General features: G+C 43.0%; 3 protein-coding genes across 4 annotated transcripts in view; 2 read left to right on the top strand and 1 right to left on the bottom strand.

Moving 5' to 3' along the window:
* The window catches only part of GRHL3 (grainyhead like transcription factor 3), a 68,272-nt gene extending 66,996 nt beyond the window's left edge, over positions 1 to 1,276 (bottom strand). The window contains exon 1 of the mRNA XM_064471518.1: positions 1,112 to 1,276. The gene's annotated coding sequence lies outside the window, so the exon portion shown is untranslated. The remainder of the gene's footprint in view (positions 1 to 1,111) is intronic.
* On the top strand, positions 600 to 5,981 carry IFNLR1 (interferon lambda receptor 1). The gene is made up of 7 exons (XM_009515144.2): positions 600 to 904; positions 1,594 to 1,717; positions 1,963 to 2,144; positions 2,532 to 2,674; positions 3,207 to 3,363; positions 3,884 to 4,011; positions 4,231 to 5,981. Exons 1-7 carry the CDS (start codon positions 847 to 849, stop codon positions 5,149 to 5,151), a joined length of 1,713 nt encoding a protein of 570 aa, XP_009513439.2. The 5' UTR covers positions 600 to 846; the 3' UTR covers positions 5,152 to 5,981.
* A 3,283-nt stretch (positions 5,982 to 9,264) lies between these two features.
* Positions 9,265 to 16,783, top strand: IL22RA1 (interleukin 22 receptor subunit alpha 1). 2 transcript variants are annotated; one of them, XM_009515143.2, is made up of 7 exons: positions 9,265 to 9,638; positions 11,604 to 11,736; positions 12,458 to 12,639; positions 13,850 to 14,034; positions 14,505 to 14,640; positions 14,889 to 15,010; positions 15,649 to 16,783. In XM_009515143.2, the coding sequence occupies exons 1-7, from the start codon at positions 9,596 to 9,598 to the stop codon at positions 16,669 to 16,671; spliced, it is 1,824 nt and encodes a 607-aa protein (XP_009513438.2). In that variant the 5' UTR covers positions 9,265 to 9,595; the 3' UTR covers positions 16,672 to 16,783. The 2 variants fall into 2 exon arrangements, with proteins under 2 accessions (XP_009513438.2, XP_064327716.1); XM_064471646.1 differs by lacking the exons at positions 9,265 to 9,638; positions 12,458 to 12,639 and having other exon boundaries at positions 11,646 to 11,736.
* The last annotated feature ends 461 nt before the right edge of the window (positions 16,784 to 17,244 follow it).

Below are 17,244 nucleotides of genomic sequence, written 5' to 3'. Positions count from 1 at the left end.
TCATAGCTGCAGATGACAAGGCCAAAAGCCCGTGTGCTCATCGACTAACAATGCAGAGGGCAAGAACCACCGCTGTGCTGGCACAGTCCTGGCAACTGGTGCTGATCTGGGCTGATATTTTTGGGTTGATAACAAATAATTGATAAGTGGTAGGTGAGGTATAAGGGAATTGCAGAACTGGCATTCAGCAAAACCACAGGGTTTATCAGAAGGATCAACGTCCTTTCATTCACCCACACTGTGTGTGGGGCAAATCCCTGTCCCGTTTCTGTACTTTGCTTTCCCCATCTGTAAGGCTGTGTAGTTTCCTAATTTCTGAAAAACATTCTTAGCCTGGTAACATAAATTAAGAGAAAATCCTTGATCTCTTGTAAAGACAAGACTAGCATAATATCCCATACTACTGATTGATTACTGTTTATAATATTACTAGGTTAATATCAGAGATCTCATGCAGTAAAACCATATTTGGTCTCTATTAATATTTCACAGCTGCATAGGTAAATTCCAAAGGTCAGTTTTTTAATGAGGTGCCTCACAAGGTACAGCTCGCACTGTTTTACTATGTTCCTTTTGCACACAGCCTGCGACAGAGATCAGTTATGTTACACTGGAGGGCGTAGTACTGCAATCTTTACAACATTTTTCTGTCGTCAAAAGCACTTTCACATCTGCCCCTTTCCCTGCTCAGTGTGCACTGCTATACCAGGAAGCAAGGCGGTGTGTGTCTGCAGTTCATTAACTGCGTGCTCCTCTGTAATTCATACAGCTCAATACAAGAAAACAACATGATGAAACGGTAGCAAGGAAAGAAATACATTACAAGTGGAAAAGTTCTGCTTCGGCATGTCTACCTGGACAGTCAGCATCCTGATGGTGCTATGCTTCCTGCGGCAGATTAGAGGTACAGTACAGCTGTCTCTGTTACTTTTCATTTTGCTATGCTACGTGGCTTTGCTTGTAGAAGGAAAGACATATCAGGTAAATTTTAAGCATTTTAAATGGAACTGATTCACATCAACTGAAATATTCCACTGTCAAGAAATGGCAATTTAAAATCGGTCTATAGAACGTGTCCTGATGAAGGCTAGCGATGTACATATTTACCTACCAGAAACAGTAAGTCCCAGGAAAGTACAAGGGGCAAAGCCTGTGTGCTGCACCTCGCTGCTGTGGTAGGATCAGCCTGTGACGAGCTGGGATCGAATGTGCGGTGTGAGCGAGCTGTGTCTGCCTCGTCCAGGGGCTAGGAGGTGGGAGCACAAGGGAGTCAGGTTGGAGTTTGTGGAGTTGTAAACCAGGACACAGGGAAATCCGGTGAGACCATGGTGGGAGCCACTTGAAATTATAGAATAGGGTGTTTCACACAAATTTAAGTCCTAATTCTAAAAGCTGTTGAGATTAAGATGTTGTATAAGAGATGATGAAAACACGGCTACATCATAGACGTACCTGCTTCCAATCCATTTTCCAGCCTCAAATGGACTGAGCTGCTCTGCCCCAAATTTTGAAACCACCTTGGTCAAAACCAGCTGATATTTCCTATCTTCAAAGATATCTTTAATCATTCACATAATTTTCCCTTTCAATCAGGTCATGTTCAACTTCCCCCTCCACAAAATGTTACACTGCTGTCAAAAGATTTTGACTTGATATTGACATGGACTCCAGGAGAAGGCTCTCCACCAGATGTGACATACACTGTGAGGTATGAAAGGTAAGCGCTTAAAAAGGATGTCTGGTTGAAAGTATGGCACAGAGCAAACATCTGCACGTGTATATTCATCAATGTCGTTATTATCAGTGACCCTTTCACCAACACCAATCCTTATCCATCTGGCAAGTGCTCCAAACTCTGAGCAAGATTCAGCACCCATCCTCCGAAACACTTTCTTCTCTTGCTCTAAAAATGATAACAAAACAGCATGTTTAATATTATGGCATGCTTGTTTCTTCTTCTAGCCAGGAACGTATCAGCAAATGGATAAAGGTTCCTCATTGCAAAAATATTCACCGAACGTCTTGCAATCTGACTTGTGTGGTTTCAAACAACTTTCTTAAAGTCCGAGCTCGAGTAAAAGCTGTTTCTGGACGATTCCAGTCGCCATGGGTAGAATCACAATTCAAGGAATACCATTTGGATGGTAAGTGCCCGTTAGGTTACAGCCTGGATGACAGGACATCCCAACAACAGTGTTGGCGGGAGCAAATGAGTAGACCACACACCACAGAAAGGGTAACAAGCAGCTTTATGAATGACAGAGATTTGAGTGAGCGCAAACAACGAGACATGATCATTTGAAAATAAATTTTGTAGCATCAATGCTCCAGGTGAACAAGCTGGCTTCAAGCTTTCCACATACCAGCTGGGGTATGTTAGATAAAAAAAGAGATACTCCTTTGCCTTCCTCCTTCCTTCATGTCTGTCCCAAGATAACAGTTAGAAGTGTAGCCCATCACAGAGAAGCATTACTTCTGTGAAGCTCAGGCACGAGCAAGCACTATTCTTATATCTGATCACTCACCTACAGTGGAACTGGCTCCCCCAGTGCTAAACGTGAACGTCAAGGAGAACTCAATCCACGTGAATGCCTCCTTCCCATTGGCCACCTGTGTGGAGAGTTTGTCTTGGATGTATGACCTGAACCTTTGGGAAGCTGGATCTGAAGACAAGGTCAGTAAATGTGGCACTTCTTACATGAAATGAAGGGACGATGCCCAGCTTGAATTGAAATAGCTTCGAATTTCTGGGCAGGGAGGGACTGGATCCAGGGCCTGGAGAAAATGAAATGGCCAAACCACAGTTAAACCAAAGCCAGAGAAAAAAAAGTAGAGATGTGTGTGTGCATCCTTATTTTATTGGTAGTTCCCTATTTTTATCAAGAAGATGTGATGGGGAGGCTACGCTACAGTCAGTATAGCAGGTCAATACCTGACATTTAAAACAACTAGTTCAGGTACCACTAACAGTGTGCCACGGCAGAACAGAGCACAGCACCAGCTGGAAATCCCACTCTAGAATCCATAAGCCCTATGAGAGATGCTTGCTACGAACAGCAAGCAAGGCATGAAGTGCCTCTCCATGCACCTTCCAACCGCTGGAGTCACGCAACACGATGAAGAAAATCACGGGCTAAAAAGGTAGAGAATCATCCAAATAATGAAAGAAACCTTTCCAACCCTCTGTTCTTTTTCTTTCTAAACAGAAGCAATACGAACGTAACTTTAGGAAGGATGCAGTGACTATCAATACCACCGCACTCAGAGGCAACTACTGTTTAAGTGCCAGATCTTCCTTCCAAAGCATTGACTTCAAGCACAGCAAATTCTCCCAACCAGTGTGTGTCCTATTAAACCACAAAGGTATGACCCTGCTGAGAATAGGATGTGGTGAGATATCAAACAGGAGTAGGGCAAGTCAAAGATTTCCACCAAAATTAGCGTTTCAACAACAAAAAAAAGGCTTCCTGTTAAGTTGGATTTTCTAGTGAAAGGTTCCTGCTTTTTGTAGAAACATTTTCATTAAAAAAAAAATCCAACCCTGAAATATTTTCTGAAAATCCTGAAATACTGTACTTGAGTTATGCTCACAAGGAAATTTTGGGAATATTAAAATTTAACCTGAAAAATATGTGAATAAAGGCTCATTTTTTACCTGCTCCAAGTAAGGCACTGGTTGGTATCAACATTCATTTGTGGCTGTGACTCTGAATTAGAGTCTGGTCGTAGGCAAGTCTGTTATCCTTTCTCTGCATTTGTAAAATAAGAATCTTGAGCCCAACATTTTCTGAGACTTCTGAAAGGAAAGCTGAGTATAATAGCCCATTATTAGTATAAAATATACCACCTGCAGGAGATTAATTTTTGTCTTTTCCTTTTTCAGCGGTGGAATGGAACTTCCCATTTTCTGCCATGATCCCTGTGTTTGTCCTCTCCATCCTTCTGACAAGTGCCTTCATCATCTGCTTGCTGAAACAAGATGCTAAGCGAAAGAAGATGCCTCATGCTTTGGTATGGCCCAAATGCAGGATCCTCTCCTGACTCAGTCTTGCTGATTTTCAGAGGATAACTGGGGAGGAGTGGGGGAGTTGCACGGGCTCTGCGCATCTCAGTTTTACATTCATAAGTCCCATTATAAGCTTTGATTCTGGCATATCCTATATCCAAAATTTCCTTTAAAAAGCATCACTAACTCACTGATCTGTGTCTCTTGTCTCTTTTCCCTGGTAGGATTTATCTCATTTAAAAGCTTCTGGACCAGCCTTTCACTGTGAGCCCAGTGAAAATGAATTCTTCAGGGACTATCTTATCTGCACAGAGAAGCCAATGTCACAAAGCAAGACAAACAAAACTTCAGCAAGAAACAGCCTACCATGGATGGCTTCTTCCCACTCAACATCATCATCATCAGAAGAGGAGGAGGAGGAAGAAGAGGAAGAAGACAGCAGTACTTTCATCCCATACACTGAAATGCCTAAGTTTCCAAAGAGACATCTCGACTGTCAACCATCCAGAACAGCGCAGGGGGAAACTAGCTCAAGCTCTGGATCTGGAGGTCTCTCTGTGCATTGTGAATCTGTGCTGGACCTAAGTTCCTTGGGTTTCTCTTTCTTTCCAATGAGAAGGAATGAGGTGGACACCTCAGGATCCCAAGGAAGTGAGAAGGCATCCCTTTCTCGCAGTTCCTCTTTGGGATTAATATCCCTCACTGATGTGAGATTCCCAGGTTCCAGGGAACACGGACAGCATGATACAGACAGGGATGAATGCCTGGAAATGACCCCTCTTCAAACACTGACTGAGGGGATTTGTGCCAGACTTCCCACTGATGAGCACTACCTGCATCGGAAGGCTCATCATTTCACAAAGTATTACCAGAAACCAATAGTTGATCTGCACATCCAGATCGGTGAAATATCAGAGCTCAGTGAGGATCCCAGCACCCAGCTGCTCATTCCACTTCAGACATTACAGGTGGCAGAAGATGAAGGTATTGCAAGTGACTGTGACAGCGATAATTTTACAGAAGGGACACCTCCTGCATCCACGGTGCTAAGTGACACATTTGAAACTTCGAATGTGGAGGAAAAATGTCGTCAAAACTTTAAATTCAAAGGCTACGAGCACGCACATTACATGGGAAGGAGCTAGAGTACCCTAGCAGTTCTGTGGCATGCCTAGAAAATGCTAGGGAGCTCCAGATATCCAGGCAAGGATACTTAAACAAGAACAAGGACAATTAACTGGTAGTGGTGCTTTTTGTATTTTTTCACTTAGACAAGTTTTTTCTACTGATGTCTGGCCTATCAAGGCATATGGCTTTAGACACACAAAAAGGTGTATTTTTACTGTTAAGTAGCCAATATACGTTCACCGCCCCTCTGTACAATTACAGCTGTGATAAGGTGATAAGGCTTCCGTATGAGGCACACTATTTGCACGCAGCCAGTGGTGAGGCGTGCAATGATACCTCGCGTAGGTACCACACAACAAACACACAGAGTCTTGTGCTCACTTGAGATTTCAGAGCAACTTTTACCCGTGATTTACAAAAGGCGAAAGCACCTCAGAGAGAGCAAAATCACAACACAGACCTGTGTGAAACCATCAGCTGGGTTCTGAAAACATAGCGTGTTGTGCCTGCATGTTGATTTTGAGCCGGGATGAACTGCAAACATTACATTTGCTTCTCTGTAACTGCAAAACTGCACCCCTGCTTGACTAGAAGTACCAACAGAGGCATTTAGCATCCTTTGCTTTTTGGGGGATGAAAAGGTCTCCACCTCAACCTACAGAGATCACCTTCTGGGTTTCCACAGGGAGAACTGAAGTCAAAGTGATAAATGTGCAGCATGTTTATTTGTTTATTTATTTTTGTGTTTTATACAAATATACTTACTGACCCTGGAATTCCCCCTGCTGTGCAGAATCTCTGAGAGCTGCTTTGTGCAGAGGCAATAATATTTTGATATATAACTTCATGTGTGTGTGTTTTTATGTTTCACTGAACTACAAAGGGTGACTGCAGCTCATCCTGAAAAACATTACTTTTTAAAACAGGATTCAGTCATGGGCTTCCCATTCCTAATGCTTTGGTTTTAGTGGAATCCTATGAGATGTCCCAGCCAGGTCTCCCTGTGGGTCACTGAAAGACCAGGACCGTGACCATCTCTCCGAGCAGAGAATCGAATCAGAAGTCCACCAGCAAAAGGCACAGGAGAGAGAAGGACTCTCTTCACTGGTCAGTACTGACCTTTTCAGTATATTTTTAATTTGTGCTCTCCACATCTCACAGAAACATACTCTCCCATTTTATTCCAGTAAAAGGACATGTAGAAAAGCAAAGCATTACAAGAAAGAGGGAGACACACACAATAGCCATTCTCTGCATTCAGAGAGAGTTGTCTCAGATGAGGGAAGGGTACTGATGGAGGGTGTTGAAGTTGACATCTTCAGAGAATCAGAAGAACAACATCAGAAAGAGGTAGGGGGTGATAGGAAGGGTTGGGGACTGCTTTGAAGGAGGAAAGCAAGATGTAGTAATTAAGGTCCTGAATTAAAGTAAAAGGGGGAGCTGGGAGAATGGATTAATCTACTAGAATTTTCCTTTTTTTTTTCTTACCTATCCTCTGCAAAGTGTCCTTAGGTACATCTTGCACTGTAATCCATCCTGCTCATTTAGAAGGATATAGATCATCCAAATACAATCACCACCCATTTTCTTGTGCAATCAAGGAAAACCCCCCAGGCTTTGAGTTACAGGAAGCTCTGAAGTTGTGTAACCTCTACAAAATTATATTGACATGTCACAGCTCTGCAAAGATGGCCTGGGATCACTTTTTCGTCTTGCCCAGCTTTTCCCAGGATGGAAGCTGAGGGAAAGGCTGCAGGCCAGGTGAGCTGTACTGGTGGAGGCAGCATCCCGCTCCTCCATGTTTTCTTTCAAGAGGGCTTGAGCCCTGCTTTCCACTGCAAAAGGGTTAGGGATGGCCGGAGCACAGTGCTCCCTCTTCCACTGCAATTGGTCCGTATCTTACACCTTGCTTTACTTAACAGTTGTAGCTATGTAATGAGAAAAGCAGCTCTTCCTCTCCTTGGAAGAGGAATGACCCAGTCAACCAAGAAACCTGGACATTGCTCATCTACTGGACCAGTGCAAGAGCTGGAATCAAATCTCCTCCATCCCTGGATCAGCAGTCACTAGGCTTCATGTAGTCTTCATGGAGTGGGGCTCTGCAGCCCGAGCCCTGCAGCAGCTCAGAGGAGATAACTGCCTTGGTCTTTCTGGCCTTCCTCTACTATCTTCACAAATCTCCAGCACGCAAGATTTGTATCCTCTTTCCCCAGCTGTGCCAAGTTATAAGCAGAGTTCCACGTAAAATCTGTGTTACAAACCTCAGTCTGTTTTTGTCCTCAGGACCTCGTTTCTGACATAGGCTCAGGCTCTACAGTTTGGACACTGAAAGCCAAGTGTTTAATTTTAAACTTGGAAACAGACTTTTGGAGATCTTCAGGTGCCTAAAGATTCAGAGAACGTCGCTCTAGAAACAAGGGCAGAAATAAAGTTTTATTCTCAAAGCTAAAGTCTCAGGTACACTACAGTTTCCCTCACCTCTGCCCTATCATAGGTCATCACACAGACAAGCAGGAGGCAGTGACATGAGGGAAGGAAAACAATAGAAATACTTCAGCAAGCTATTCTGGAAACACCCTAACAAAGAGCTGTACTTAATTAGATGTAGGCAATACTGGTGGATAGGTGTGTCTTGGTTAATAAACTTGTGAGGCTTCTGCATTTGTCCAAGTGAGATGAGAGAGACAAAATGACAATGATGCATCAGTGGCAGGGTTTGAAGCATACAGCCCAGTTAATATCAAAGCAGGGCAGGGAATAGAAACAACTTCAGGAACAGAAAATCCATGAGATTAAGAGATAAGCAGAAAGGGTAGTAATTTCTATCACATATTTGGCCACAAGGATAGAATAGTGAAAGTAGTGTGCTTTCAGCTTCAGAAGCACACACGGTTTGCATTTTGATTAAATTGGCTGCAGGTGTGATGTTGCTTATGGGACTCACTCGTAATAATAAGAAAAAAAATCTGGCATTTTGGTGCTTTAAATAGGCTTTAGGCAATATAAGAGCACTATTCATAAGGAATTTGTCTAATGCACAGTTGTCCTATGTGGTTTAGGGCAGATATTTCTGTTAAAGTTTTTCTAGAGCTGATGTGATCCCAGTTTGAATGGTTCTCAGTGCTCAGGACACCCCAGTTGGTTTTGCTTTGGTGGAACCTCAGCTATATGCAACGTTCCTATTAGTCCTAGGCAAAACTGAGGACTGAGGACAAGACTTCCCTGTTTTGTGACAGCTATGACCATGGGATAATGTAAGCCAGAGAAATAAACCAAGGAGGTTATCCAGTCTGTGTCAAAGGAACAGCTATACTATAAAAACTCAAAAGCAGTAGCTAAGCTTCAACTGCAGGTTGTATGTGTGAAGCTTTCTCTGCTTAGGACATCTCGGGTGAAATAAGCAGCATGCAGCTGGACCAGCTCTTCTGATGTTATAAACATCTGGTGGTTCTAAATCCACATCTCCTGGAGGCAGACAATTAGTTTTCACTTTTGACCAGAAAAGGAAACATTTCTCCCTCTTCTGAGAAAAGCCTGAAAATGTAACTTAACAACACCCTAAAAAACCAAGAACATTATGGAAAAGGAACTGTATCTCTTCCTTGTTTAGATCTCATACAAACTCCCGGTTCTTACCATATGGCATTCATGATACTCAGAACAGAACCTTATACTGTAAGCAGCCACAAAAATAAACTGTAGGTCTCCAGCGGCCTCTGAGAAAGGCCATGGGACACACGTGCTCCTCCTACGGAAAGGCTACCTCCTTTCTACGTCAAGTGAGAGAACCCCTGCAGCCACCTGGTAGTGCAGAGTCAGGGCAGACTTGAAGTCCTCGTGCTCTGCCCGGCACGCAGCAGGGCTACGAGCTAGTTAGTCATTTGGCTCCTATCCATGCCCAATATGAACAATAGAAGTGCTTAAAAGCTAGTCATCTGGCTGACTTTCGTTTTAAGGAAGTATTCCAAGGTATTTCTAAAGTAAAGAGGTGTCTTGCTTGCAGCAGCTATAAAACCAACTAGGTGCACAGCACTGAGTTTTAATTTCTAGAGTTTTAACAAGTCAAAGTTACCTGACCAGAAAAGCAAGCCCCAAAACTGAGAAACCTCAGAGAGGGCTTTCAGGCAGGAAGCTCTATCAGCAAAATGGTATTTGGCTCTCTTTCAAAACCTGGGCATTTTCTAAGCCTCTGGCTTATGCACCTTTGTACAGTTAGGTGTGCACACTCAGAAGAGGAGAGGTGTTCCTGTTATCACTCTTACATTCTCTCTTACACATGCGCACAGATCTTTAGCGGATGATCTCAGATCCAAATGCAGGCGGGATAGTAGCTCTTCAGCCTGTTACTGGGCAAGAAATCCAACCTGGCCTCACAAACAAGAATCTAGCTCTTGTAAAAGGTGATTCACCCGCACACAGAATCAACTGCCTGCTCTCCCAGCCCGGCCTGCATAGTTATTCATGAAGCAACTTCTGATCATGTTGGCTGTGTTTTCAGTGGTCGGTAAGTCCTGATTTCTCCTTTCCTAACACTGATAGCAGTTGTTTCTGTTTGATCCTGTAGGATGGGAAGTAGTTCAATTATGTTTACTGAAAAAAGACCTAAAGAATGAGCTATTGTCTCAGGTTGTTCAAAAGCTCTTTTCTGCGTTGCTCTCTCCCTTTAATATTTCCAAAGTCTTGTTGGTGTGCTCAGTGCTTTAAGGATTAGTAGGGAGAAGAAAAGATTCCTTCACTTCAAAGTGTTTGCCGCTGATGTGTTACAACCCAAATCCTACAGGAGTGAAGGACATTCACTGACTTCAGGGGGCTTTGGATCAGTCCCCCTGTGTCTTAAGCAGAGTTGCAAATGAATACAAGAATAGCCCTGGTTTTAAAAGAGGTAAAGTCAAATAACGTGTCCCTAAAAGCCATTTAATCCTACTCCAGATGTGGCAAACTCACTCCTGAGTGAATCAAGGATAGACTTGCTCAGTTTTCAAATGCCAGCTTTCCAGCAAGCAACCTTATCATTCAACTGCTTTTGTGTCCGTGACCTTATACTGTAGAGAAGGTGCCTTCAGAAACTTCCAAAACAGAGGCACTTTCACGCTGTGAAATATCCTGGTTTTTTCCTGCCCACACTTGACTGTGCTTGTGTTATGCTGCTTTGCATAACCGTGTTTAAGTCTGGATAAGGTGGGAAGGTGGAGATTTCCCACTTCGGATATGATCGGAGTATTGGTGACTAGTTTTCATGGTGTCCAGACCCGGAAACCCACCCAGCTGGAGGGAAAGTTTGGAGCAAGGATCCAGGAGCTGGTGTGGTTTAGTCCCTGTTCTACCACAACTGCTGAATGCAAACTTGTCCAAGCCACCCCCATTCTGGTCCCCAGTTTTCCCATCTGTAAAACTTTTACTTGCTTATATTACCATTTTGTCATGGAGGGCCCTCATTGATTTTGAGTGTCCGTTTACAAGCACCATAATGGGACTGTTCATTTTCAGCAAGTGCCAGCTGAAGCCCACGCAAGTTCAAGGTGTTTATCAATACTGCAAACCACGAGTTGCGTAATGTACGAATTATTTATCTTTGAGGATGTGCCTATAATTTGAATTTACAAAGCTTATTAATTCTGAAGGTTACTCTCCAAGCCACAAGGTCTTGTTCGAATCAGCCTTGAGAAAGTTTTGCACTGTGTATTCTCCTGACAGGACAGAGCCAGAGCCAAGTCTCTAGGACACTATTCTGCAATGCCTGGTCATAGGCAGTTTGCTGCAGGTGGACCATGATGGTATTCTGCTCTACAGAGGCAGCTCAGACCAGGGGCATGTTTTTCAGGAGCCATTGACATTTCTGTTTACCAAAGCCTGAACCCATCGTCTGTGGGAAAGAGGCACAGGGCTCAGAGGGCAGGGAGCTGAGTGACTTGTTTGCCTTCACCCTGGCACACCCAGATCAGAGTCCAAGCATCAGGTCTTTGCATGTCGCTCTGTACAGGCAGCCTCCATCCAATAAAACATGGAGCATGAGTGGTTAATGGCAGTCATATCTTCAATGCTGCGAAAGAGACCTCAGCTTATTGATTCCCTGAGTATGGGCCAAAAGCAGAGATATTCATAGACATGAATCTTGCCTTGAAAACAGATTGTTGTTCTTAGTTTTCCAGCCATTTAATTGCTTTAGAAGAAACCTGATAAGCAACTCAAAGATTCTCTTTGAGTGTCTGAGTTCTGGAAGGGTTTCTGTAAAAATTCCTGACTTAAATTTCTTTGGGATGAGTCAACAATCTGCAAGGTGTATACAGTGATACCTGCACGGTTTGAATTCCTGTTCAAGCTTCTGCTTTGCAGCCCATCTCTAGCAAACTGGAATTGGCATGCCTGATATTTCTGTTCACTAAAAGGCTGAGCAGCATTGGACCTATATTCACCTGGGGGCTGAGGTGCAAGAATATGCATTTTAATACTAGTTTCTTTGCTCCCCTAGGCGTTGTGACTACAGAGGGGTCATCATGTCTGAAACGTGCAGCATTTTCTTCTACAAACTTTGAGAACATCCTGACATGGGAAACGGAAGCAGATATTCCCCCTGGCACTGTGTTTGATGTCCAATATAAACAGTATGTGAAGTTTGCTTCTTTTGGGAGTTCTGTTGTTCTTAGGGCAACTGTTCTCAAGGGCAGAAGGGCCAAGAAAGAAAAGTAGATGTTGCTGTTTCTGCTGCTTGTTTTACTGTTACAAATATGGTTCTGCTTAGGCAAGAACTCAATAAAGGACAGGATTATTTAAACTGGTAGATGGTGCTCAGTTAAGCAAATCCTTTTACATCTTGGGTTCCAGCTTTACTCTATTACTGAGCTACTCTCTGCCTTCAGCAACTTCCTTCTCTCTATTCTGTAGTTTCTTCACCTGTAAAACAGGTAATAACAATTGTCTTCCTCTGGTTCAGTCACTAGACCCAAGAGAAATCAAACCAACGCTACACAACAGCTTTATTGCCTTTGAGTAAGTCTGCAAACTCTGCAGCGAACTTGCACGCAATCAGTCAGAGCTGGGCAAAGAACCCCGGAATCACTGACTTGCAGGACACTCCTGTGCATGCCTTGAAATAAACTGTACTTCCTCAATGCCATATCCGTACAGAAACCATCCACTGGAACGGATTAAGGGCTGCAGACCAGGGGAACTTTCTCTGCCGTTACATTCCCTGCCACTTCCTAATTGCAATGCTGAATTTAAAAGCTACAAAGAGTTGGCAAAACAGCCTGTTTGGATCATTCTGGAGAAGGGTTTTATTGCATCTGTTCTACCAAACAGACTAAAAGGGTTTTTTGTCCTCAGGTATGGAGAAAAATCCTGGCTTAACAAGCGTGAGTGCCAGAGTATCACGCAGCCTTTCTGCAATCTCACTCGTGAAACAGAAAACTTCACGGAGCCTTACTACGCCAGGGTGAGGGCCACTGGCCGGAACTCCTGCTCCTCCAACTGGGTGTACTCAGAAAGATTTGAACCTAGAAAAGAGAGTACGTACTGCTGCTGAAATCTATTAATTCCTGGTTGCTAGGGATTAATTCCAAGTCTCACTGATGTTTAGGACAGCATTTCCTCTAATTTCAGTATTGCAAGACTCTGTGCTTTTGATAGGAAGGCAGTGAAGGCCTGAAGAAGGCTTGTTATTGGGCAGGGGGGCAAATGAGCAAATGGGCAGGGCTTTCCCTGAGGTCCGACACCAAAGTGCAATTAGAGGAGAAAAGGAAAAGCCTGATGTCCTTGAAGGAAGAACTGCTATTAAGGCTGACAAGAGGCAGATGGAAAAAAGTAAGAGACGTGATGCTCAACCTGAGGGCAGCCAGTAATACAGTCACAGAAGCTGAAATGTGAACTCCTGAAAATCAGGATAAGCAACCAGACCAATGGATATTTAATGTTCCCAACCCCTAAGCGAGCTCTACTGCAGACATACAACATAGCCTTTGGCAATTCTCTTGTTGGCTCTGTGACTAAAATTTTCCCACTGCATATTTGTCAATAATTCAAGGTGGCATTAGCAGTCAGTGGTTATGAAAAGCCTTCAGATCGGTGCATGGAATAAGCTATGAAAGAGCCATAAGTTGTTTTGATCATTAAACGTTCACTTTTCATCGCAGCGTAAGCATTAGCACCCACAGTGAGGTGATTCTATCCCCCGGAACCATCCTTTTCAGTTTGATGTTTTCAAGCTCCAAGGCCTTGGAGGAATACAGAATGCTGCTTTTACATATGCTGTCACAGACAGGGTTAAACTTCTGCTTAAATGTTGAGTACTGCATATGCCTTCCACTGCAGGTAAGTGTAGATACAAAAGAACTTAACTACTCTAAAGACAAAGTCTGATGAAGGATGGGAACAGGAATTTAGGTAGCCGTTAACTGAGTGCCCTGTGGTGGGGCTTCCCACTCATCGTGCACGCATGAGGGAGGATGTCCCTGCGCAGGGCAGCGAAGGAATGTGGAAGCGGTGAGAACTTCTAGGGACAAACACTTGCTAAAGCTGGCAGAACCCTGAGGGAAGATAGTATCTCCAGTTGCCTGATCTTTCCTATGCTCAGTGAAATATGGCTCAAATACTTTTTTGTATATAAACAAAAGTAATAAATTCCCGTGTGTCTGGGGTGTATGAGATGTGTATAAGATGATCTGATAATGTATCAGCTTTAATCTTCACAACCAACACTTCCTGATCTGTCTTTTCTAGCTATTATTGGAGCACCAGAAGTGGAGTATATTCCTTATGTACGGTCCATAAAGTTTCTTATACGGGCCCCTTATACTCCACTGAGAGGTGAGGATGACCGCCAGCTAACCATAGAGGACATCTACAGCAAATTCGGTGCCGTTGATTATCACTTAACAATATTCAACCAAAGGACACACCAAAAGGTAAAGCACAACCTCAGGCCACTAGCCACTGACTTTTGTGAATCACATTTCGCATACGATGGAGGAGGACCTCAGAGCTTATACATGATGGATGAGATTTCTGATGTTCAAGGGGAGGTCTCAGAGACTGTGACTCTCAGTAGACAGGAGGAACTTTAAGCATTCCTCTAAAATGCTGGAAAAGAAACTGGAGTTTGCCAGGATACTGTATAAGTAGCAAAAAGTAAAACCGCTGGTGAATAAAATAGAATGACTTCATTAGTTCAAGTCTTAAGGAACAGAAATGCAAACATTAAATACAGTAACAGTAGAAAACAAATTATGTTTAGGATTCCATATACAGAGAATTATTACATTCCTATAACACCTTATTAGTAAATAAAATTTTATGTTGAATTTTGCAATCTGATTTGAAGACATTTTATGCATTTGATCTTTCTAAACTACAGAATTTGCCTTTATTTAAATAGTGGACAAAGGATGAGCAAAACAAAGAATTTGAAGTTTTCAACTTGGACCCAGACACTGAATATAATGGAACAGTATACATACACCTCCTCCAGAGAAGTAGCAAAGCTCAAGTATTTTGGGTTAAAACGCTAGCAGGTGAGGCTGTTAACTCTGCTCATTTTAAAGCCCAGCTGGGATATTGGATACACAAAAGAGACTGATTTTCAGCTGTTATAAAATAACACAGTCTTGCTAAAGACATTGAAGCAACACTGACTTTCCTAATTTAAAAATCTAGTCGTATGAGACTAGACCTACAACATAATTTAGCTAATCCCGTGCAGTTTTTCTAATCCAGCTCTCTGAAGCTGCATTTTCCACTTGTTCTCTCCCTCGCTTACCAGACAACACATGGCTTCTCTACTGTTTCGTGGCACTCGCATTCTGCACTGGACTGGTGTTTGCTGCGGTTAGCTATGTGATCTATAAATACGTCAAGAAACACAGCGCACAGCCTATGTCTTTGGTAAGTGTTCCTAAGACATTGCTGCAGATCTTTAAAATGCTCGGGACTATGTGCACGCACCGCAATAACATTGCTAATTGAGCAGGATGAATGAGCAGACACGAGCATTGCCTAGGCAATCACTGCAGACTACTGGCAGTTTAATCTAGTCATCCTGCTACAGGTAGTGAAGGTTTGTTACAGGGAGTTGTAAAGTAACACCGCAAAGACGCCTGCAGGTTTGAAGAATCTTGGTTATTCTATTAAAGGAAATAAACTGTGTATATTGTCCCTAGAGGAGAGCAGGGCTCTATACTAATATGATAGAACAGCTCTCAACATCACAGACCCTCAGATGTTCCCTTTCTTCTAAAATTTACAAAAGTTTTTTAAGATTCTGGTTTCCAATATTGAAATGATCCACTGGCAATTTGATTTACATATTTTAGGATTGCACGGTTGCCCTGATGCATAATGAGAGACATCTGTGTTCCTCTGAGGGGTCATTCCCCAGGAAAGAAAAAAAGAGTTCTTTTGCCAACAGAGCAGATCCCTGGTGGTCATTACTGGTGTCTCTCCAAAGGAAATTTTAAAGAATCTAAATCTTGAAAGTCACAGCTTCTTGTTATTAATTCTTGTTTGTCTATCTACTTCAACAGGACTTCAGAGGGATTTCATCGTTCCAGCCTCTTACACTGACAGTAGAACATATTATAAAGCCCATTAATTTAACCAAGCCTTCACTTCTCATCCCTGAAGTGCAGTTACCACAGATCAGCCAACATGTGGACAGAGCACCGGAGCCACCGTGGTCTTTCCGTCCACCAGAAACTGCCTATCAGCAACAGACAGATGTACGGACATTTCAGCTGCCCACCCAGGCACCCTGCTTGGCAAGCACAGCTCCTGCTGGTTACGCTCCTCAAATAGTTGAGCAAAGCGTTCCTACTGCCACGTCCAGCAAAACTCTGCCCCTGACCTATGGGGTGTGTGTCAAAGGCACAGACCATGCTGACAAGAAGAATTTGCAGCCAAACGAAATGCTAAAGGAAGTTTCTCCAGACAGTTTTATTGGTGGAAAGCTCATAATCCAGATGCTGGGCAAGAGCTACAGCCATTGGAATTACAAAGAACAGAAGCCAAACTTGGCATTGTGGAACAGCAGTGACACAAGAGCGTCAGTTCTTTTACAGGGGAGCCCTGAGCAAACACAGCAACTGCTGTTGCAGACTGATGGGATGGAAAGTAAAGTGCATGTATCCCAGCTGTCGCTGCCTTTGCTGGAACAAGGAGGATGCTATAGACGACAGACAGCAGAACTGACACCAATATGGTCTTCAGTGAAAGCTGACGCGGACTATGCTCCAGAGAACGAATCGCTGTCATCAGCAGCCCTCCTTTTCTCAGTCAGTACTGGTAACGACTTCCCTGGAGAGAGCTACACAGAGCGGTGGATGTTGCCAGATTCATTCTTCCATTCTGCAAATAAATTGCGGTTCCCAGAGACTCAAGAAACAGAAATGTTAACAGCAGCAAAGGAGCTAAGCTGCACAAAACTGAATAATGTTGTCTCCGGAGACACTATCTCAGACCGGGACGACAGCATTCCTCTCACTATGCTGTTCAAAGATTTGGACTTAAAAGTACTGTGGGATCAGGATGAAAACACTGAATTTTATTAGGGTGACTTAATGATGTTAAAATTCAGATCATGTATGCTTGCATGAAATCGTAGCCTGCCCTGCAAACAGTGCAATGCAAATAAACACAGCTAATCTCAGATGTGTAAGCACGGCAGAGCTGTCAGACGGTTATTGTTCTCTCGCGGAGACTGGTACCTTTACAGATATAATTACTTCCTGGTATGCTGCAATACTGTATCTTTGCACTTAAAACCTGGGCCTTTATTTCTTGTATATTCTTCAAATTTATTATGAATTGGACGACTTTAAAAGCTGAGTTAATATTCAAGTTCAAATTCCAGATTCAGTTTACTGAAAATTTAGCAAAATTTGCAAGAAAAACTATATTTGCTCTTTACCAACACCAAAGCTCCAGGTGCAAGATACATCCACCCTTTGAAGACACTCAGGTGCAGATGTATGTAAACCTAAAAGAATTAACAGTATAATAAAACAATTAAATATATATTGGTGTTCTACCCTTGGATATATGATTTGTGCAAAACAATACGCTACTTCCATGGAACGGACTTTGCCTTTAAAGCAGTCATTGAAACTGTTAATAGCTCCTGA

The sequence above is a fragment of the Phalacrocorax carbo genome, chromosome 22, assembly GCF_963921805.1.
Source record: "Phalacrocorax carbo chromosome 22, bPhaCar2.1, whole genome shotgun sequence".
NCBI lineage: Eukaryota > Metazoa > Chordata > Aves > Suliformes > Phalacrocoracidae > Phalacrocorax > Phalacrocorax carbo.
Note: the sequence above shows the minus strand (reverse complement) of the source record. Positions and strands in the feature narration are given on the sequence as shown.

What these genes read in the sequence shown, in the direction of transcription:
- IL22RA1 (XM_009515143.2), top strand. Translation starts at nt 9,596, where the DNA reads ATGAAGCAACTTCTGATCATGTTGGCTGTGTTTTCAGTGGTCG. An exon ending in TTTGATGTCCAATATAAACA is followed by an intron (nt 11,737 to 12,457) that starts GTATGTGAAGTT and finishes TTTTGTCCTCAG; the next exon opens with GTATGGAGAAAAATCCTGGC. An exon ending in GCGCACAGCCTATGTCTTTG is followed by an intron (nt 15,011 to 15,648) that starts GTAAGTGTTCCT and finishes CTACTTCAACAG; the next exon opens with GACTTCAGAGGGATTTCATC.
- IFNLR1 (XM_009515144.2), top strand. Translation starts at nt 847, where the DNA reads ATGTCTACCTGGACAGTCAGCATCCTGATGGTGCTATGCTTCCTGCGG. An exon ending in CTTCCTGCGGCAGATTAGAG is followed by an intron (nt 905 to 1,593) that starts GTACAGTACAGC and finishes CCTTTCAATCAG; the next exon opens with GTCATGTTCAACTTCCCCCT. An exon ending in AAGCTGGATCTGAAGACAAG is followed by an intron (nt 2,675 to 3,206) that starts GTCAGTAAATGT and finishes CTTTCTAAACAG; the next exon opens with AAGCAATACGAACGTAACTT.